Genomic DNA, 23,679 nt, shown 5'->3' with positions numbered 1-23,679 from the left:
ATTTTATAGTAAATAAATGAACCATACAAAGAAGGACCTCTAATACATGTCATAAAACCATAAAATCATTTAACTGTTGAAGATTATCAAATCACTTCTTACATCATGGCAATCATGCAACTCTTGCCATCACCAATGAACTGCTTAAGTATCCTACTCTTCTCTCAGTATGAAACATTCAAATAATGATGCAATCAATCTGAAATGTGGATTTAAGATACAGAATAACTCAAAAAGCAGGCCACATTAAAGTGAATCACCTTCCTCTTACCCCATGCCCCTGTTTTCTTCACCTGTAAGTGACTACTGGAAAGATTCTCCCAGTGCTCATGTTATTTGATGTAGGATAGACAGCTTTTGAGAGTATTTAAGCCTAAAAAAGTGTAATGTGTCTTCCAAGGTGTCTAATGGCCAAACACAACTGATTGGACTTGATGCAGTGGGTTTGTTTAGGTTTAATGGATAGGGGCAAGATTTAGTTAGAATACTCAGAACATAAGGGTGATAAGGAGGGGAATTAATTTAACATCCTCTCCTTCAGATGTTCCTGATAGGAGAAGGAAGAAATATGAGAACTTTTGAAACGGACACATAAAGCACATACGCTTAGGAGGAAACTCTTGCTCATGAGAGATTGCAATTCATGCTAACTAACCAGGATTTAAGGCAGGAATCCAGGCTGCTATATTTGTTCCTTTCTTTTGCCTGACACCACCCACATCTATTTTGCTCTTTCAGGCTACTGCTATTGTGTAGTCCTAACCAGTTTCTTACTCTTTTTTCCAGCGGTCTCTCTTATTCTGCCACTAACCTAATGCTTTATCTCAAAATATGTTTTTAATGTACTAATATATGTATGAATGCTACAATATGACCATTATTACTAATAAGACAAAAATAATGAGAAAAAAGGATACAAAGAATAAAAAATGAATTTATTTGCCCATGGTTACAAAGGTAGTTAATGACAATGTCAGAATGAACTTAGGTTTCCCAACTCTTTAATTTAATGTTCATTTCACTGTATCTTGGATTTCAAGTACTTTGGCCAAAAGAACTGAATTCTATCTTTTTCTTTACTCTGTGACACTTATTTTTTCAATGCTGTAAAAATCTAACACCATGTCTTCTTAAATCCAATTCTATAAACAAATGCTAAGCTCCTATCATGTGTCAAATGCTGCACCATGTGACAGCAAAAAGAGTTAAGAGACATCTTCATTTAAGGTACTGACAATTTAAAAGCAAATAGAAACAAATTATAACAACAGTGTGATAAATACAACAGAGAAGGCTTCCCAAAGAAGACTTGTGAAGTAAGTTTTAAAGATATACAAAGGAGTGTACTAAAAGGTTGGGGCAAGGGTCCTGGTCGTTGAAGGACATTCTATGATAAGCTTCCCTGTAGCCATAATTTTAAAGAATGCTAGGTCCTCATCCTAGCCTTGATTGAAACTAGGTTCTTTCCTGAAGCATCACCAGAAGCCCTCTCAACTAGGCACTGCTCATTTTCCCACATCTCTCAAACCTCAGTATCCTTCTCATCTCCAGTGCTGGCTCAAGATCATTACTCTTGCATTCCCAGTGTGGCTCAGGCCATTTAGTGAGATCACCCCTTTTCCTTCCTTTTTACTGTCATCCATTGCCTTTAATATCTGAAGACTTTGGTACCTAAATCAGTTTTCCTCATCACTCCAAATCCTGCCATCCTCATACACAATTTCAATGTATGTAGACAACCAACCTTATACCTTAGTTCCTTAGCTCCTTGACCTCATTAACTCCAATGGCTTTGACCTCCACTCTACCCTAGCACCTGTTACCATGACCACACCCTTATCTTGTAATGACCAAAAATTGTCCATATCTGAAAATATTAAATTCAAACATCTTATATTCTGTCAACTCCTACCTCTTTTAGTCCCTTCCTTTTTCCTCAGTTTATACGGTCTTTCCTATCCTACCATACACCATGATATATCATTTAAAAAACTCTCAAGTCAACACTTCTCATTCTCCCTCCATATGTCCTTCTATGATACACACCTAAACAAAATCTTCATACAAAATTAATCCAGTGTATGACTTCCAATTCTGCATTCAAACTGAGTGCTGTTAGAGAAAACTGAAGTAGCTTCTTGCTACAAACTGCTTCCCACCTCAACTTAGCCCTGAATACTTCCTGGCAATCTTTTTCCAACATCCTATGAAGCATTCTTTCACCCAATTCCAAAGTGGTTTTTCTAAACCGTCTCCTCACTTGTCAAGTCCCTTTACCTACCCCAGCTTTGCCCCCTCTACTCTAGGAACATAAAGCTATACCTCCTACTTCAGAAAGAAAAGGGTCATGGCAGTGAGACAGGAGGAAAGGGGGAGGGCACAACCTTTAAAAGAATGACATAGCTGTTGAGGATACGACAAACTGGTTAGAACCAACTAGGTCCAAGATTGTGTAAGATTCGACTTCCAGTAGACCTTGAGCCTCATTATATGCTCACTGTAATACATTAGCATATGCTAAATGACACACTCACCAGTGCACCAGACAATTCCAAGGTTAACCATAAAAGGCCAAAAAGTGGGTGATGCCCCAATTCCTGGAAATCCCCACCCCTTTCCCAAAGTATTTGGAATAATCCTCCCACTTGCTAGCCTATGAAATTCCCAGTCCATAAAAACTAACCACCACTATACCCCAGCAGGGTGCTCTCACCCTCTGAGAAGGACTGCATTCTGCCTATGGAATGTGTACTTCCCTGAATAAATCCCTTTCACTTTATTATGGCTCGCTCTTGAATTCTTTCCTGAACAAAGCCAAGGACCCTCACTTGGCGGTCTGCCCCAGGGACATGCCCAAGACCTGGGACATTGACCACCCTCTCGTGCTTGCCCCATTCGCCTGAAACGGCAGCTCCTTCAGCTTCCTGCCTTCTCCCACCCCAAATATCTGATTAATAAATCCCATCAGTCCTTCCACCCACTTTCTTCCTTCTACTCCCTTTGCTAATATCTCCTAATAGTCTCCTAACCATATCATTGCCAGTATGATCTACCTAATGTGAGATACTTATTCCCAATCAAAATCTTTCAGTGATCACCAACACCTCTTACCTTAATTCTTTCCTCCCTCTTATGCTCCACATGCAATCTCTCACCAAGTCTAGAAAATCCTTCTCTAAATATATTTCAAGCAACCTAAGTGTCCATCAACAGATGAATGAAGAAGATGTGGCACATATATACAATGGAATATTACTCAGCCATAAAAAGAAACAAAACTGAGTTATTTGTAGTGAGGTGGATGGACCTAGAGACTGTCATACAGAGTGAAGTAAGTCAGAAAGAGAAAAACAAATACCGTACGCTAACACATATATATGGAATCTAAAAAAAAAAGTTATGAAGAACCTAGGGGCAGGATGGGAATAAAGATGCAGACCTACTAGAGAATGGACTTGAGGACATGGGGAGGGGGAAGGGTAAGCTGGGACAAAGTGACAGAGTGACATGGACATATATACACTACCAAATGTAAAATCAATAACTAGGGGGAAGCAGCCACATGATCTCCACAGGGAGATCAGCTCGGTGCTTTGTGACCACCTAGAGGGGTGGGACAGGGAGGGTGGGAGGGAGGGAGACCCAAGAGGGAAGGGATATGGGGATATATGTATATGTATAGCTGATTCACTTTGTTATACAGCAGAAACTAACACACCATTGTAAAGCAATTATACTCCAATAAAGATGTTAAAAAAAAATTTCAAATCTCTAACCTCTTCTCCATCTTCACTGCCATGACTAAGCCCAAGCCACCATCATCTCTTACCTCTTAAATAATATATGGTATCACCATATTCTTTCTTATTCTCCTGCAATCTCACACCATAAAATCTACACAACCACCATAATAACCTTTCTGAATGTCATCTCTCTGCTTAAGAGTCTTAAATGGCTTTAATGGCTCTCTGTAAGGAATCTGTCTAAAGTACAAATTCCTTACATGGACCACAAGACCCTTTACAATATAACCCCTAATTACTTCTCCAGTCTTCTCTCTTATCACTCAAGCACCTTACTTCATCAAATTCTGGAACCTGCAGATGTCCCAATAAGACCCTGTGCATACCTCATAACTCCTAGCACCTCTACTGCAACTATTTGTTTATTTCTGTCTCACGCAATGCATAGTAAATTCCTCGAGGGAAGAAACTGTCTTATTCATTGGGATGTATCCCCAATGTCTATCACACTGCCTGGAACACTGTAGGCACTGAATAAATATTTGTTGAATGATTGATTGAATACAGAAGTATGAAAAATGCATAATGTGCTTACGGAACTATTAATTAGTTTATTAATGCTGAATTGATGGAAGACAAAGCTAAAGTAACATGCAAGCCCAGATCATGGAATGCCTTGAATGCCATTCAAGGAAGAGTGAACTTTATCCCAACAGGAAGAAATCAGTAAAGAATTTTTAAGCCAACAACATGTCACCAGATTTACATTTTAGAAAGATCAATGTAATGAATAAATTAGACTTGGAGTAAGGAAACTGATAAGAAAGCAATTGCAATAGTCAAGATGAAAGATGAAGGCATACGTAAAAAAGCAGAAGTGGGAATAATGTAGGCAGAATGTAGTCAAGTGAGATTTAGGAAATGGAATCAATAGAATTTGTTGTGTGACTTAATGTGAGAGGTAAGGAGTAGGAAGGGAAAAAGAGAACTCTTCTGCTTCAGAGTCAGGAATCTGGGAATAGGGCAGGCCATGCTTTTAAGAAGCTGAGCTGAGAGAAAAAGGAAGACTGCAGCTACATGGGAATGCCAGAGGCTTGAGCATCTTTATGAACTGAAATGAAGAGACAGAATGGGCAGAAAAACTGAAGACACAGAAGAAAAAGAGGTTACTTACTGATAGACCAAGGCCCATGAGGTGATGGGGAGAAAGGAAAACTAGAGCATAAACAGAAAATTATTCTTGAACAGAAAAAGGAATACTACCCTCAAAAGTAAAAAAGAGGGGACTTCCCTGGTGGTGCAGTTGTTAAGAATCCGCATGCCAATGCAGGGGACGTAGGTTTGAGCCCTGGTCCAGGAAGATCCCACATGCCGCACAGCAACTAAGCCCGTGCACCACGACTACTAAGCCTGTGCTCTAGAGCCCACGAGCCACAACTACTGAGCCCACGTGCCACAACTACTGAAGCCTGTGCACCCTAAAGACCGTGCTCCACAACAAGAGAAGCCACTGCAACGAGAAGCCGCGCACTGCAATGAAGAGTAGCCCCTGCTCACCACAACTAGAGACAGCCTGCACACAGCAACAAAGACCAAACACAGCCAAAAAATAAATTAATTAACTTTTTTGAAAAGTGAAAAAGAAAGGATTGGCTGGGATGCAATCACTTATCGGGGAACAGAAAAGCAAGGGATTTAGGCAAAGAGTCTGGGATAGAGGAGGCAAAGGTCTGGAATAGCTGCTAAGGAGACTAGGAGAGGAAACTGATCAAAGACAGGTAAATGAATTGATAAGTAATATCTACAGTCCATGACCCCAATCTAAGCCACTATTCTAAGAAACCACAGACTTGTGGAGGTACCAGTTCACCTAGTTTTATGATTTTTCTAACAGTGCTAGCTGACTGGGTGTAAAATCAAAGGAGGTGGATTAAATGACTGGTATTAAGAGCAGAATGGGCACAGTACAAGACAGTGAGGCAAGGAAAGAGCTAGCGTACTAGGAAAATGCAAGGGGCTAAAGGACTAGAGATCTTGAGGTCAGAAGTAAAACACACTAATAAGAGTAAAACTAAGAGACCTTGAAGAATAATCACATAATGATATGGTAAGATATTAAAGCTTACTACTTTTGAGCTGGAGAAGCAAAGTCTAAAATTATAGCCGTGGAAGTTAGTTGCTAATGTGAAGTAAATAAATGAAATTCCGGGCTTCCCTGGTGGCACAGTGGTTGAGAATCTGCCTGCTAACGCAGGGGACACGGGTTCGAGCCCTGGTCTGGGAAGATCCCACATGCCGCGGAGCAACTAGGCCCGTGAGCCACAACTACTGAGCCTGCGCGTCTGGAGCCTGTGCTCCGCAACAAGAGAGGCCGCCACAGTGAAAGGCCCACACATCGTGATGAAGAGTGGCCCCCGCTTGCCACAACTAGAGAAAGCCCTCGCACAGAAACAAAGACCCAACACAGCCAAAAATAAACAAACAAACAAATGTGGGGTTTAAAAAAAAAAAAAAAATGAAATCCCTGAAGTTGAAGAGGTCAAGGAACTGTGAGGCTGAACAGTCCAAATGGCAATCATAATCACCCAAGATGAATTAGGATGTATATACTGTAAAAATACTTAATACCTGGAAAGACACATACACCTTAAAAATGTTTCAATTGACTTACCCGTAATGATTCCATATAAGATTTATGACAATCTATATGTAATGTGTGGCCACAGGTTTGTACATAAACGCCTCCTTCCCAGCCAATTGATACTGCCAAGAGACAAGAACTCTTAAAAAAGAAAGAAAAGGACAAAATACAATTAATTTTAAAGAAGTAGAAACATATCTGAACAAATCCACATAAACCTCTCCAAGATTTCATATTGTTATACTAATGTGAGCTTTGTATTTTTGTGATGTAAAGAAACACCTGACTTGACAGCCCTGAGGCAATACCTTTAAACTTGGAACAGAGTTTTAGCTTCCAAATAACTATACTCATAATGAAAGAGAATAATTATTAATTAGCCTTTCTCTACCCCATAAGATATAATAAACTATACTGCTGAGTATTTTACCTGTTCGACATGGTACTTGATCTCTCTGTGATATCTAACCTGAACAACTGCCTTCTTAAAGCACCTACTTCCCTCTAGCTTCCACAGTGCTACTCTCTTTTGGTTTTTCTCCAAGCTCTTTAACCATTTGGTTTAGGCCTCCTTTTAAGACTTTTCTTTCTTCGTCTGCCCCTTCAAATGTTTAAATTCCTCAAGGTTCTATTCTTAGTGCTATTCTCTTATTAAAACTATTCTCCCTGAGTGACTTAATCAGTAAATTCAACTACCCTCCATGCCTGGGTCTCTTGCCTGAGTGCCAGATTAAAATGTTCAGCTGCCAACCAGAAATCTCCAATTTGAGGTCCCTGAGATAACATAAAACCAATGTGTCAAAAACTTTCATTTTCTCTATGAATCTTTCTCTTCCTCTTGGTTTAAAAACTCCACATCTGTTTAGTCACCGAATCAGAAAGCTAAAAGTTATTGTACATCACCCGCTTTCCTTCACACCACAGAATTGGTTCCCAAACCAGATGAAATCCATCTCCTAAATAATTCATGATTTTGGCCTGTCCTCGCAAGCCTGTGTCATTTGCTGTGGGGACAGGGTTCTTAAATAAAGTTTCTTGTCTCCAGGATGCATCCTGCACACATCTTTCTAAAGTACAAATGTGGTTATGAGAATAACCCCAAAAAGTGACTAAACATTTACAAGGGTTTAATATAATAAACAATAAAAAAGGGACCCAGACTATATAAGCAAACTACATACCCTTTTAAAATTTGTTTTAAAAGTTAATTGCTTTCATCTCTTTCTCTTTCAAATTCTTCTCTGCTAATTCCTTCCCTTCAACCTATAAACAGGCTTATTAGATTTTTCCTCCTAAAGTAATTTTCTTTGAATTTCATTTGGCCTCTGTCAAACAGCATTTCAGCCTGAACTTGAGTTCACCCTCTAGAGTCTGCAGCAAATAGATGGCCAAGCCAGGGCAATATTATGCACGAGGTCTAACATGACAGCATATGATGAAAGATTTGAGAGCCATCAAAACTGAGTAAACAATTAAATTTTATTTCTATGTTGGAAAAAGATTTATACATTATAAGATGACCAAATCATCTTTGAACAACAGTAAACAGAGTTCTAATATTAAATCAAGACTCTTCATGAGCATCTGAAAGTTAAAAATATTACACAGTGTAAAATGCCTTCCCAGACAATTCAAAGATGTGCAACAGCACAAATCAAATACTCACAGCAGGTGAAGTAGCTTCTACTGTTATACATCAGAAAAACAACAAGAGACCTGCTCATCTCTGTTTTATGTTTTAGAGCCATTTGAAGTAGAAGCAGATTTGGGTATTAGATCATTTTAGAATGGTTGGTAGGCAGCTAATAAACAAGATGCTCTCTTTGGCAATGTATTCTAAAAATGTAAGTAATCTTTCTTTTTAATGAAAGCAGTTAGCTTTTAAAACTGAAAATAGTAGTCATTTGTCTATGCAATTGTTAGATGTCTTATTTTAATCTGCTAGAGTCAAAAAGAGCAGGAAATCATTTACTAATATGAGACCTATATTTTAGGAAGACCTATATTCAACAATGTGCTCACCACTGTGCTGTGTTTAACGCTGAATCTTCACAACCTCAATATTTATTAAAACTTCATACAGTAAGTGGTCTTATCCCTTTTTATAAAAAGGGAGTGAAAAGCTGACCAAGATCACTCAGTTAAAAGTGGTAGAGCCCAAGTTCAACCCTAAGTCTATCTGACTCCAAAGCTCAGGTTCCCTCCCTACTGTGTCATATCTCTCATATATAACACTTCCAATTTCACTAGTAAACATACCATGTTACGTGCCTGAAATTCTATACATCAACTCTATAAAATGCATGTATTTGGTAAGAAGAGAGCAGAATTTATGCAGCTTAATTCTATAATCAGTATCAGTGTCCACTGATAACTCTTCTGCTCTATATGGTCTGTCTGGCTACAAAACTGAAATACAGTAAGCATCCGCAATACACAAGCATGTGCTAGTCCCTGAGGGGACTATAACCAATAGCAGAAATGGCCCTAGACCTCCAGAGGTATACAGTATACAGTCCAGGGAGCACACCATTTATAAATAAAATAACCATTATGAAAGTACACAAAAAGTATTAATGTAGAAATAAAATCTCACAATCACTCACAAAAGCAAAACAGAGATTCAGTCCAGGTCAGATAACAGTTCACAGCTTTTTTACAAAAAAGACTTTTTTTTCTAGAAATGAATAGCTATTCTGACTGTAAGAAAGAGATACCCTACTTTTTCTCTCCTTTATTAGATTTCCCCTTCAAAATTATTATGCTCTTAGGTCTGGGTTATATTTTGACTGAATAAGTTGAATAAAAAATATAAAACTCTGGAGAGAAATAACCATCAGTTTTGCAGACAAAAATACCATTTAATAAAAAAGGGTACTTACATCCTTAAAATAACGCTGTAATAATGAGAGCCTCACATCATGAACTGCTGCACATGTATCCCAAGGGTATATCTGCTCCTCTTCAGTGACAGGCAACTTTTTTGGCTCAATGTTGTCACGGCACTGCCCCAAAACTACATTAACAACAGAGATAAGAGCTCATTAAAAAACCAACATGTAGACTTTATAAAACCAAGAAAAGCAGAATTATTTACCATAAGCTTCACTCAGTTTTTCACCATTAAAGACCTAAAAAAATAGTGATATTTTAGTTTTTTGGGGTTTTTTTTTGCGGTACGTGGGCCTCTCACTGTTGTGGCCTCTCCCATTGCGGAGCACAGACTCCGGACACGCAGGCTCAGCGGCCGTGGCTCATGGGCCTAGCCGCTCCGCGGCACGTGGGATCTTCCTGGACCGGGGCACGAACCCGTGTCCCCTGCACCAGCAGGCGGACTCTCAACCACTGCGCCACCAGGGAAGCCCCTCTAGTTTTCTTCTACAGAATAAATATAGCTTTACATATGGCAATACTTATTTTCTAAAATAATACCAAAATATGAGTATGTACTCTAGATGGTTTCCAAAATCTATCCAGAGAAAAAGCCTAGAAGTTATGACTCACCAGTACAAATAAACTTCATTTCTAAATATACTATTTTTCACCAAAAGGAAACAGATATCACTGGAGGAAAAGCTAAGTCCAGGGTTGAGGAGAAGTGCAAGGTGAGCCTGGAATTGTGTGTAATAAAGAGTAAGGAGGTATTCAAACACTGACGGGGCAGGTCATGAGGACCTAAAGGAGTTCTGACTAGCCAAATTTGAGAAAACTTGAGAATCAAAAAGAATGATGACAGTAAGAGATAACACATTCATTGATTCAGGCAGGGAACATCAAAAAAAAGGGTATGATGTTAGACTCTCAATGTATCATCCTACAGAATACCAACCAAGTGATTAAACTTGGTTAGCATCACCAATAATGGAACAAACTGTCACTATGAGCCTCCTAATGTGATGCAATGGGAAGGAACATCATCATAATAGTGCCCTTGCCAAAAATGTTTAACTTGAATCCAATAATAGGGAAACAATCATAAATCTAGAAAATGACACAGTCTACAGAACTGACCCAAACTCTTCAAAATTTTTAAAAAGGCCCGGAGAAACTGTTCTGGAGTAGAGACTAACAAGAAATGACAACTAAATGCAACACATGATCTTTGCTTGGCTCTTGGATCAAGAAAAAAATATAACTGCTATAAAAAATATTACTGGGACATTTGGGAGAATTTGAACATAGAATATTTGATTTTATCAATATTAAATTTCTTGGGTATGATAATGGTACAAGGTTATATAAAAGAATATCTTTGTTCTTAGGTGATACATCCTAAAGTATTTAGGGATAAAATGTCATGATGTCTGCCATTTTCTTCTGAAAAGTGTGTGTGTGTGTGTGTGTGTGTGTGTGTGTGTCTGTTTAGAGATAAGTATGGGAAAGAAAACATAAATATGACAACATGTTAACAATCAGTGAGTATAGGTGAAGGGTATTCAACTTTCCTGTAGATATAAAACTTTTCAAAATGAAAAGTTGGGAAAAGAGGTATTTTTATAATTGTAAAACATCATAATGCCAAAAAAGGAAGTGGGGATATAAGCATACAGTGCCACACATTACTCTAAGATTCAATAAGCATGGGAAGAGCCATTCTTAGAGAAGGGAATATCAGGCACAGCACCGTGGGCCCCAAGTTTTGGGGAGATTTATGGCAGCAGCAACAGAAAGAATAGACAAAAGCAGGTAGATGCTAGCAACGAAAATATAATTAGCCACAATGTATAATCCTCTTAAAACACTGCTGAATTTGGTTTGCTAGGATTTTGTTAAGGACTTTTACATCTATATTCATAAGGGATACCAGTCTATCATTTTCTTTTCTTGTGATGTCCTTATCTAGCTTTGGTATCAAGGTAATGCTGGCCTCAGAGAATGAGTTAAGAAGTGTTCCCCGCCTCTCTCTTTTTTTTTTTAATATAGAGTAGTTAGTTGGGGTTTTTTTAAATTTATTTATTTTATTCATTTATTTTTGGCTGCGTTGGGTCTTTGTTGCTGCGCGTGAACTTTCTCTAGTTGCAGTGAGCGGGGGCTACTCTTCGTTGCAGTGCACGGGCTTCTCATTGTGGTGGCTTCTCTTGTTGCACAGCATGGGCTCTAGGTGCACAAGCTTCAGTAGTTGTGGGATGCGGGCTTGGTAGTTGTGGCTCTCGGGCTCTAGAGCGCAGGCTCAGTAGTTGTGGTGCACGGGCTTAGTTGCTCTGCAGCATGCAGGATTTTCCCGGACCAGGGATTGAACCCATGTCCCCTGCATAGGCAGGCAGTTTCTTAACCACTGAGCCACCAGGGAAGTCCGTCCTCTGCCTCTTTTTAAATTTTTTTTGGACAAATTTAAGGAGGAATGGCATTAATTCTTTAAATGTTTGGAAGACTCACCACTGAAGCTACCAGGTCCCGGGCTCTTATTTGTTGAGAAGTTTCTGATTACTGATTCAATCTCTTTACTGGTTTAATGTCTGTTCAAATTTCCTATTCTTCTTGAGTCAGTTTTGGTGGTTTGTGTATTTCTAGGAACTTATCCATTTCATCTAGGACATCAAATTTGTTGACATAAAATTATTCATATGTCTTTTTTATGTCTGTAAAGTCTATAGTAATGTATCAACTTTCATTTCTGATTTTAGTTAATTGTGTGTTCTCTCTTTTTTTCTTGGTCAGTCTAGCTAAAAAAATTATCAATTTTGATGAAATTTTCAAGATTTTGGCTTTGCTGATTCTTTCTATTGCTTTTCTATTCTCTATTTCATTTATCTAGGCGTGGTATTGGCACAAAAACAGACATATGCATCAATGGAACAGAATAGAGAGCCCAGAAATAAGCCCACACACCTAAGGTCAATTAATCTTCAACAAAGGAGGCAAAAATATACAATGGGAAAAGGACAGTCTCTTCAACAAGCGGTGTTGGGAAAGTTGGACAGCCGCATGTAAATCAATGAAGTTAGAACACACCCTCTCACCATACACAAAAATAAACTCAAAATGGCTTAAAGACTTAAACATAAGACATGACACCATAAAACTCCTAGAAGAGATCATAGGCAAAACATTCTCTGACATAAATTGTACCAATGTTTTCTTAGGTCAGTCTTCCAAGGCAACAGAAATAAAACAAAAATAAACAAATGGGACCTAATCAAACTTACAAGCTTTTGCACAGCAAAGGGAACCATAAACAAAATCAAAAGACAACCTATAGAATGGGAGAAAATATTTGCAAACGATGCAACCAACAAGGGCTTAATTTCCAAAATATACAAACATCTCATACAACTCAACAAAAAAAACACAAACAACTCAATCAAAAAATGGACAGAAGACCTAAAGAGACATTTCTCCAAAGAAGACATACAGATGGCCAATAGGCACATGAAAAGATGCTCAACATTGCTAATTATTAGATAAATGCAAACAAAACTACAATAAAGTACCACCTCAAACCAGTCAGAATGGCCATCATTAAAAAGTCTACAAATAACAAATGCTGGAGAGGGTGTGGAGAAAAGGGAACCCTCCTACACTGTTGGTGGGAATGTAAATTGGTGCAACCTCTAAGGAAAACAGTATGGAGGTCCTCAAAAAACTAAAAATAGAATTACCGTATAATCCAGCAATTCCACTCCTAGGCATATTTCCAGACAAAAAGATATTCAAAAAGATATATGCAACCCTATGTTCATAGCGGCACTCTACACAATAGCCAAGACATGGATATAAACTAAATGTCCGCCGACAGATGAATGGATAAAGATGTGCTACATATGTACAATGGAATACTACTCAGCCATAAAAAGAACAAAATAATGTCATTTGCAGCAACATGGATGCAACTAGAGATTATCAAACTAAGTGAAGTCAGCCAGAAAGAGAAAGGCAAATACCATATGACATCACTTATCTGTGGAATCTAAAATATGACACAAACGAATCTATCTATGAAAGAGAAACAGAATCACAGAAATAGAGAACAGACTGGTGGTTGCCAAGGGGGAGGGGGATGGGAGAGGGATGGAGTGGGAGGTTGGGGTTAGCAGATGTAAGCTTTTATATACAGAATGGATAAATGACAAGGTCCTACTGTATAGCACACAGAACTATGTTCAGTATCCTATGATAAACTATAATGGAGAAGAATATTTTTTAAAAAGAATGTATATATATGTATAAATGAATCATTTTGCTGTACAGCAGAAATTAACACAACATTGTAAATCAACTATACTGCAATTAAAAAATATTGATTAAAAAAATGTTCAATGAACCAATTTCTTCAAATGGTAAAATGCATTTGGGGGCAGGGAGACAGGCACAGGAAAGATGAAAAGGGAACTTATTAATTAGAAGACTACAATAAATAAGAAACAATTGGGGAATTTTGAACACTGACTAGATATTTGATGATACTGAGGAACTAAGTTACTTAGAAGTGACTATGGTTATGTTTTTTTTAAAAGAAAAATCCTTTCTATTTAACAGAAACAGTGAAATATTTATAGGTGAAATAAAGTGATATCTGGAATATGCTTCAAAATAATTCTAGGGGGAGGGAATAAATAAATTAAAATTAGCCACAAGTTGATTACTGTTAGAGACTGATGGGGACACGGAGGTTCATTTTACTAGTCTCTTTACATCAGTACATGGTTAAAAGTTTCCATATTCAAATGTAAAAAGAAAAAAGAAAAAGGGAAGATACAAATCAAAATAAATAAAGAATTCAAAAGTAAGGAAAAAGTAAAGAGGGGTACAATGTGAGAGCACGTCAGTGGGTGGGTGAGACTCAAAAGGAAAGGAAAGAAACAGCCAGAGATTTCCCTGGCTATAATTCCCAGTTAAAATCACCCTTGAGGTTGAATGCTTTTAATGGTAGTTTCTTATTCTTTTTCTCCTATCTTAAAATGATAAAAGAGCTGTGGTATAGTGGAATTATCTAATATCGATAAATTTGGATAGTGTACAAAATTGTTAAAAGGGGATTAAATGAAGTAACAAGTCAAAGCAACTTTAAAAATATAAAATAATGAACAAGTAACAGTCTAAAACAATAACATAAGCTTCATTAGGGCAGGGATATTGTTTTGTTTTGTTGATTATAACAGTGGTGCTCCATAAATATATGTGAAATGAATGAATGAATGAATGAATAAAACATTAAGTTGATGATTATACAGTAATTGGTGAAGAAGTGACAGAAAGTCAAGTGGCAATAATCTAATAAACTGATTGCCTTACAATAGTAGAAAAGATACGTAGCTGCCAAATGGGTCAGCACTCCCACACGTCTCTGTTTAGTAGCATTTCTGGTCTTGACAGCTCTACTCCAACGTCTTATTCAGTGAGGGCTTCCCAGATCAATTTCATGTTTAAACAAGGAGAGTAGTAAGAGGAGAAACTAATCTACCAGGCACCGTATTAGATCCTTTTGCCTATGTTACGTTACTTAACCAACACAACAATCCTCTGAAGTCAGTAGTATCTCTATATTTAAAAGAAAGCAACAAACTTGGCCAGATGATGTCAAGCAATACCTGTATTTGAATTCAGAGGAATGTCTTATATCTAACTCTTTCCACTTTATTAATGCAGAGAGTAAGCACCCTAGAAAAAAAATGCTCTGGAGAAATATGTAAGTCTTTTATTTCTCTTTGCTCCACACATACTCCTGTGGAAAAAGGATTACATCCATTAGGACTGGAGTGCCATAGTTATCACTACCCCAAAATACTGCAATATGGCAGAGGATAGAGAGCATTCAGACAAAGCCTTCAAATTTTTTTTAATTGTTCTAACTATAGATTGGCAAACATATCAATCTGCAGGCTGTTTCAAGAACGAATGCTTCTAAGCTCAAGAAATAAGGGCAAAGCTACCTGAATATGCCTTATATAATTAAAATATTTAAATTGACAATATTTATGAGCTTAAAATGCTTCTAGATTTTAGATCAATTAAATTGCCAAGAAAGCTGAACTCAGTTTTTGGCCACCTAGCATTGGTTATATTGCATCACACTTTAAAGAAAAAGATTGTGTAACATATTCTCTTAAAGGCTTCTTCCAACACTCATGTCCAGGAAAGTGAGATAAAACCAGATTAAGAATCTCTTCTAAACAAATCTAAATAGATCCTTGCTATAGATCTATAATTATTATCTAAACAAAAATACAGCTTTTAGTTAACAGAGAGATTTATTAATCTACTGTAAATACTTCATCTCTAAAATGGTCCCACTAAAAAATTACTTTGATTTTACCTGAGGATGCTTGTAACAGTACAACCAATCCTGTAGGTCTGTCTTCAGAGGAGGGGCCACTCTGTCCACAAATAACACAATCATACACTGCCTCAGAAACTTGTGGTTCTGCTGTGGTGATCTCCATAGGAATATCACTCTCTGGAGAATCTGAGGGGAAAAAGTTGCAGCTCTTAATTCCTGAAAAGAAAAATCTCTCTTCGATGAAATTATGGAAAAAAAAAAAACAAGCTAAAATAATTTTGAACTTCAATATCAACAAATGTATACAGTAATAAAACTATGGGAAAATTATCTTGCTAAAATACTCAGGAAAAGACAAAAAATGCAAAGAATTGATATAATGAAAGACTTTAAATAATATATGGTTAAATACACTTCTGATGTTGTATCATTCACACATAAAATTAAATCTTAAAACACAGACGCAAAGATATTTGTATCCAAAAAATTTTTTTTCACACTATAATTTAAGGAAATAAGGGGGAGATCACTTGTTTTAATTTTCTTTCAGGCACCTCACAGGGGAAATTTATAATAACATGGCAGCTCTTGGAAAGAAATGGCAATATTTATTAGGAGATAAAAGAGGAACAAACTATTTCTCCTTTCTTTTAATTGTAGTGATTATATCTTAGTGATAATAATTATCAATATATATTTATTTATGTAGGGAAAACATTTATATATGACCATATATATTAATAAAGGGGAACTATTATAGAAAATAATAGTAATCTTTTGGTGATAGGTCATTAACAGCAAGAAATAAAATATTGAGTCAATAATCATTTCCAGATAAAAATTCTTAAATTCATGAAGATCAGTGACATCCACAGTGGCAAAGAAAGGAGCAGGAGTAGAGGGGACTAGGAAGATCAGGGGGCAGAAATGACTTATGACATGTTTAGAAGATGGAAGCATATCTAAACAAATATGTTACAAAATGACAGAAATCGAAAAAGAAAGATGTCAAGTTAGGATATGTTTTAGTAAGAATTCATGCAGATAAACATATATCTGATATTTATTAAGACTGAGAGGAAAAGGGGAAGAAACCTAAAACAGAACTTTGGATAATGCTCAAAATTAATGGAAATTAAAAAAGAAGCCAATGAAAAAAATCAGAGAAAAAACAATCAACAATATTTGAACAGAATCAAAACCAGAAAGCGCAACGTCTATGAAAACAAGATTAATGGGTCAAAATGAAAAGAAGATTTCAAACGAAGTACCAGGGGCCATTAAGATTTGACATGTGATTACTTTGTTTTTTAGGGGAAAAATTTTAGTACAGAAAAGAGGGGATGTGTCTGACTGATCTCAAGTTTCAAAGAGGGGATGTATCTGATTGCTCTCAAGTTCAAATACAGAAATACCTGACTAAAGTGACATGAAATAATTCAGTCTCACGTTAAGTGCCAAAGAACTAGAATTTCATTAACTCTATCTCACACACAAAGATATTTTTCCTTCTTTTATATCTTGGTACAATTAACTTGAAAACTTCAAGGAAATCCTAATACCAAAATGCGTTATCAAAGAGACTGCTAAGTTACCTTTTCTAAAAGTAAGGCTTTACAATCTTCTACATGCACAGTATTTTTAATTCTAACTTTAATAATTACAGACACTAATGTCTCTTTTTTCCTTCAAGAAACTAAAAAGATTATAGTTTACTTCTTTTTTTTTTTTTTTTTTTCTTTTTGCGGTATGTGGGCCTCTCACTGTTGTGGCCTCTCCCGTTGCGGAGCACAGGCTCCGGATGCGCAGGCCCAGCGGCCATGGCTCACGGGCCCAGCCGCTCCGCGGCATATGGGATCCTCCCAGACCGGGGCACGAACCCGTATCCCCTGCATCGGCAGGCGGACTCTCAACCACTGCGCCACCAGGGAGGCCCTATAGTTTACTTCTTAAAAGAGGAAAATTACTGCTTTATAGAATGCATTAATCTTACAATGAATTAAAATATATTACTGGTAATTTATAATTGATTCTATCATTCCAGTACCCAATTTCAAATTTTTAGTTAAGATTTTAAAAGGACCTATGACCAGGGCTTCCCTGGTGGCACACTGGTTGAGAATCTGCCTGCCGATGCAGGGAACACGGATTCGAGCCCTAGTCTGGGAAGATCCCACATGCCGCGGAGCAACTAGGCCCGTGAGCCACAACTACTGAGCCTGTGCGTCTGGAGCCTGTGCTCCGCAACAAGAGAGGCTGCGATAGTGAGAGGCCCGCGCACCGCGATGAAGAGTGGCCCCCGCTTGCCACGACTAGAGAAAGCCCTCGCACAGAAACGAAGACCCAACACAGCCAAAAATAAATAAGTAAATAAATAAATAAAGGACCTATGACCAAATGTAATTACTGTTTCTCACCTATAGATAAAGACATGAAAAAATATCAATTAAGAGCACACTATTCTGAAGAAGTCAGGCTCAAAAGAATGCATATTAGATATAAATGGCTACATAAAGAACAAAAACAGGCAAAACTAATGTATAGGATTAGGAGTAAGGATACTGGCTACTCTTGGAAGAGACAGTGACAGAGAAAAAGAAGAGGGATTGTGGGATGCTGGTAATGTTCTGTTTCTCAATCTGGAGGCTGGTTACACAGTGATATTCAGTTTTTAAAAACTCAAAGAGCTCTATACTCGTGACACATGCACACATATATGTGTAATAGCTCTATACTCATGATAAATGAGCATTTCTGTGTATATGCTATATTTCAATAAAAAGGTTTTATTAAGCCCAATTAAATGAACAGCATAACTGGGTATATTCCGTAATAAGTATTAAAATAAAGATACTTAATTCTGCCAACTACATGTACACATCAACATCTGCACATATTTTCCACACAAAATAAAATCTAAAAGGATGTGTCCTACAAATTGACACAATGAAGAGATTACAATGATTTTCTCTAGGTAAACTAAATGGAGGCAGATGCAAAACTGAGAGAGTAACAGTCAAAGATGATAAATGTAAGTGCTACCATAGGCCATTCTAATAATGAAAACATTCTTGCTACTAATAACCCTTTCAATTCTTAAATTCTACTTTGACTTCCAATACAATTAAAATTTTAAATGTGTTTCGGTGTAAAATTGACACTTTCCTTTTTAAAACAAAAGTGCCTGTTTTAAATTACCATGATTAATATTATTACAATAAAGGCAAAAAATAATAATAAAGCAATAGTTACCTCATCCGTTTGGTTTAACATGAACAGACAAGAATCTATCTGAATTAAGTAGGTGATTCTTCTGAATGTTATTTCAATTCGCCAAGTTCTACTTACAATCACTCTGTTAGAATGACTGCAAAATGGCCCCAATTCTCCACTCCTCCCTGTATCTAAGATCTTTGCAAGGTAACTCTGCAACTTCTCCCAAGAGGTAGAATTTATTCCCCAATCTTTGTATATGGGCTGCCTTGATTTGCTTTAGACAAAGAGAATTGTGGCAGAAATAACATGCCTTTCCAAGAATAGGCCTAAAGTGGTCTTGTATATTCTCTCTCAATAGCTCTCCCTCAAAATCTCTCCCCCAACATCTCTCTCCCTCTCCCTCTCGACCATACCACTTACGTGAGAGTAAGTCTGGGGTAGCCTGCTGGAGAAGGAGAGAGCCCACCTGGAACACAGCCAAGCTGTCCCACCAGCTCAGGCCAGTCCCATCTAACCAACTATCAGATTGTTCTTGGCACATGTTTTGTTTCTGTGTTTATGAAGTTTTGTGAATGAATAGAGAAAAGAATGGGAAAATGATGTAGGGATGATATATTTAGTGCCCTCAGAATCATGGGAAATATATTTTTGTTTGAAAGCATTATGCCTCCCTGAGGAATAGTCAACTGCCATACACAAGTACCACAGGGCAAAGTGTGGTCTGCAGCCCAGTGGTAGGCACAGAGAATTTTCTTTATTGCATAAACTGATGCTTGGTTTTAAGAACACACAATACACTTTAATTTTTAACTACAACTGAGTATTTGCTAGTAACCTTCCAGGTGAGTTACTATTTATAAACTAAACACACTACTAGAGTTCACTGTTTTCTTCTAAGAAACCTGTGACAACTGCCACTATTGCAAAACTCCTGCTGTGCAATATCATTAATTCTGGTAAAGATGTACAGTGCTGTCCTGAACTGATCGTCATTTTTATTACTAACATTCTTGCTTTCCTCTTATTTTTTTTACTTGGTACAGAGAGGAACTTCTCATTCCCTTTTTAAAAATAATACCATTTGAAAATAATTTTAGATTTGCAGAAAAGTTTTGAAGCTACTACAGAGTTCTCATATGCCTCACACCCAGTTTCCCCTTAAATCTTATATTAGCATGATATGACTGTCACAGTGAACTAATATTGATATATTATTGAGCAATTTTTATTGATATAATATTGATAGATTGAAGTCCATATTTTCTTCAGATTTTGTTAGTTTCTACCTAGTGTCATTCTTCTTTTCCAGGATCCCATCCGGGGTACCGTATTACATTTAGCTGTCATGTCTTTTCCAGGATCCCATCCAGGATACCGTATTACATTTAGTTGTCATGTCTCCTTAGGCTACTCTTAGCTGTGACGGTTTCTCAGACTTCCCTTGTTTTTGATGACCTTGACAGTTTTGAGGAATACTGGTCAGGTGTTTTGTATAACATTCCTCAATTGTAATTTGTCTGATGTTTTTCTCAAGATTAGTCTGAGGTTATGGTTTTGAGGGAGGAGGACCACTGAGGTAAAGTACCATTCTCATCAACATCCTATCAAGGGTACATAATATCAGCATGATTTATTACTGTTGATATTGACCTTGATCATCTGATTTAGGCAGTATTTGCCAACTTTCTCTCCTGTAAAGTTACTTTTTCCCCTTTTCCACACTGTACTTTTGAGAAGGAAGTCGCTAAGCACAGCCCACACTTAAATAGTACAGAGTTAGGGACTTTCCTGGTGGTCCAGTGGGTAAGACTCCGTGCTCCCAATGCAGGGGGCCTAGGTTCGATCCCTGGTCAGGGAACTAGATCCCACATGCATGCAGCAACTAAGGGTCCAATGCCACAACTAAGAAGTCCGCATGCCACAACTAAGAGCTGGCATGCTGCAGTGAAGGTCTCGTGTGCCACAACTAAGACCCAGAGCAGCCTAAATAAATAAATAAATATTTTTTTTAAAAAAAGAGTAGGGAGTTATGTTCCACCTCCTTGAGGGTGAAAATCTACATAAATTATTTGGAATTCTTCAGCATGGGAAATTTGTCTCTTCTCCCTCATTCGTTTATTTATTCAATCCTTTACTTACGTTAGTACGAACTCATAGGTATTCGTTTTATACTTAGGGTTATAATCCAATACTACTTTATTTTCTTGTTCAAATTGGTACAACTTGGCCTTTGGAAGTACTTTCAGTCGGCTTCTGAGTCCCTCTGACATACTGCCCCACCTCCCAAGTGTGTGTGTGTGTGTGTGTGTGTGTGTGTGTGTGTGTGTGTGTGTGTGTGTGTGTGTGTGTGTGTGTGTGTGTGTGTGTGTGTGTGTGTGTGTGTGTGTGTGTGTGTGTGTGTGTGTGTGTGTGTGTGTGTGTGTGTGTGTGTGTGTGTGTGTGTTAGTACTTCCTACCTTCCTAGACCTATGAGATGCTCCAGGCTCATCTTGCAGATTCCCTGCCCCAGTTCTACAAGTAACCATTTCTCCAAGGAGATCTGCTTCCTTTTTCTTTTAATTTTTCATATATTTTTGGAGAACTATATTAGAAACCAAGATCTGGGGCACTGGGTGTGCTTGTTTCTACTGGAGTATCTTTACTTCTAGGCGCTCTCCACTGACACAGGAAGGAAAACTATGTCTGCATACTAACTTGTGTATATGCATATACCCATAAATATTTATACATATGTAATTTCACCTGTATCTGTATTAACCTAAATGTGAGTTCATACTGATGTCTCCAACTCTAATCCATTAAAACATGGACATTCCAGCTTCTTCCCTTGCTTAGCTGTAACCTCCCACTCCAACAGTGAGAAATCAAGTTCCAATCATCTGCCATCTATTTACAGGCATACCTCAGAGATATTGTGGGTTCGGGTCCAGACCATGACAATATAGCAAGTATGGCAATAAAATGAGTCACATGAATTTTTTGGTTTCCCAGTGCATATAAAAGTTATGTTTACACTATATTGTAGTCTATGAAGTGTGCAATAGCGTTATGTCTAAAAAAACAACGTACACACCTTAATTAAAAAATACTTTATTGGTAAAAAATGCTAACCATCATATGAGCCTTCAGCAAGTCTAATCTTTTTGCTGGCGGAGGGCCTTGTCTCAAGGCTGACAACTGCTGACTGACCAGGGTGGTGGCTGCTACAGACTGGGGTGGCTGTGGCAGTTTCTTAAAATAAGACACCAGTGAAGTCTGTCATATTGACTGACTCGTCCTTTCATGAATGATTTCTCTGTAGCACGCAATACTGTTTGATAGTATTTTACCCAGAGTAGAACTTCTTTCATAATTGGAGTCAATCCTCTCAAACCCTGCCACTGCTTTATCAACTAAGTGTATGTAATATTCTAAATCCTTTGTTGCCATTTCAACAATCTTCACAGCATCTTCACCAGGAGTAGATTCCACATCAAGAAGGCACCTTCTTTGCTCATTCATAAGAAGTAACTCCTCATCTGTTAAAGTTTTATCGTGAGATTGCAGCAATTCGGTCACATCCTCCGACTCCACTTCTAATTCTAGTTCTCTTGCTATTTCCACCACATTGTAGTTACTTCCTCCACTGTAGTCTTGAACCCCTCAAAGTCATCCATGAGGGTTGGAATGAACCTATTCCAAACTCCTATGTATGCTGATATTTGACCTCTTCCCATGAATCATGAATGTTCTAAATGGCATCTGAATCCTTTACAGAAGTTTTCAACTTACCTTGCCCAACTCCATCAGAGGAATCACTATCTATGGCACCTATAGCCTTGTGAAATGTATTTCTTGGGACTTCGCTGGTAGCACAGCAGTTAAGACTCTGTGCCCCCAATGCAGGGGGCCTGGGTTCGACCCTGATCAGGGAACTAGATCCCACATGCGTGCCACAATTAAGGAGCATACATGCCGCAACTAAAGAAGCTGGCGAGCCGCAACTAAGGAGCCTGCCTGCTGCAACTAAGACCCGGCACAACCAAATAAATAAACAAAAGAAGACACTGCTTTAAAAAGAAAAAAGGAAACGTATTTCTTAAATAATAAGACTTGAAAGTTGAAATTACTCCTTGACCCATGGGCTGCAGAATGGATACTGCAGGCTTGAAAAGCAACATAATCTCATTCATCTTCATCAGAGCTCTTGGGTGACCAGGTGCATTGCCAGTGAGCAGTAATATTTTGAAAGGAACCTTTTTTTTCTGAGCGGTAGGTCTCAACAATGGACTTAAAATAGTAAGCCATGTTGTCTACAGATGTGCTGTCATTCAGACTTTGTTGTTCCATCTATAGATTAGATTTAGAATGACTCTTAAAGGCCTTAGGATTTTTGGAATGGTAAATGATCATCGGCTTCAACTTAAAGTCACCAGCTGTATTAGCCTCTAACAAAAGAGTCAGCTTGTCCTTTGAAGCTATGAAGCTAGGCACTGACTTCTCTCTAGCTATGAAAATCCTGGATGGCATCTTCTTCCAATATGAGGCTATTTCACCTACATCGAAACTCTGTCGTTTAGTGTAGCCACCTTCATTAATCATTTTAGCCAGATCCTCTGATTAATTTGTTGCAGTTTCTACATCAGCACTTGCTGCTTCGCCCTGCACTTTTGTGTTACAGAGATGGCTTCTTTTCTTAAACCTCATGAACAACCTCTGCTAGCTTCAAACTTTTCTTCTGCAGCTTCCTCACCTCTCTCAGCTTTCACAGAATTAAAAAGACTTAAGGCCTTGCTCTGGCTCAGGCTTTGGCTTAAGGGAATGTTGTGGCTGGTATGATCTTATATCCAGACCACTGAAACTTTCTCCATATCAGCAATAAG

General features: G+C 37.9%; 1 protein-coding gene across 3 annotated transcripts in view; it reads right to left on the bottom strand.

The window, feature by feature from the left end:
* UBR3 (ubiquitin protein ligase E3 component n-recognin 3) overlaps positions 1-23,679 on the bottom strand; it is a 227,624-nt gene that overhangs the window by 56,384 nt on the left and 147,561 nt on the right. For all 3 annotated transcript variants that reach the window (XM_060106288.1, XM_060106291.1, XM_060106290.1), the window contains exons 25-27: positions 15,638-15,787; positions 9,267-9,400; positions 6,415-6,525 (exon numbers count right to left, since the gene is read on the bottom strand). In XM_060106288.1, coding sequence (XP_059962271.1) covers positions 6,415-6,525; positions 9,267-9,400; positions 15,638-15,787 — 395 coding nt within the window. The remainder of the gene's footprint in view (positions 1-6,414; positions 6,526-9,266; positions 9,401-15,637; positions 15,788-23,679) is intronic.

Source organism: Mesoplodon densirostris, chromosome 8, assembly GCF_025265405.1.
Source record: "Mesoplodon densirostris isolate mMesDen1 chromosome 8, mMesDen1 primary haplotype, whole genome shotgun sequence".
NCBI classification, from domain to species: Eukaryota; Metazoa; Chordata; class Mammalia; order Artiodactyla; family Ziphiidae; genus Mesoplodon; species Mesoplodon densirostris.
This window is presented reverse-complemented; position numbering and strand designations above follow the sequence as displayed.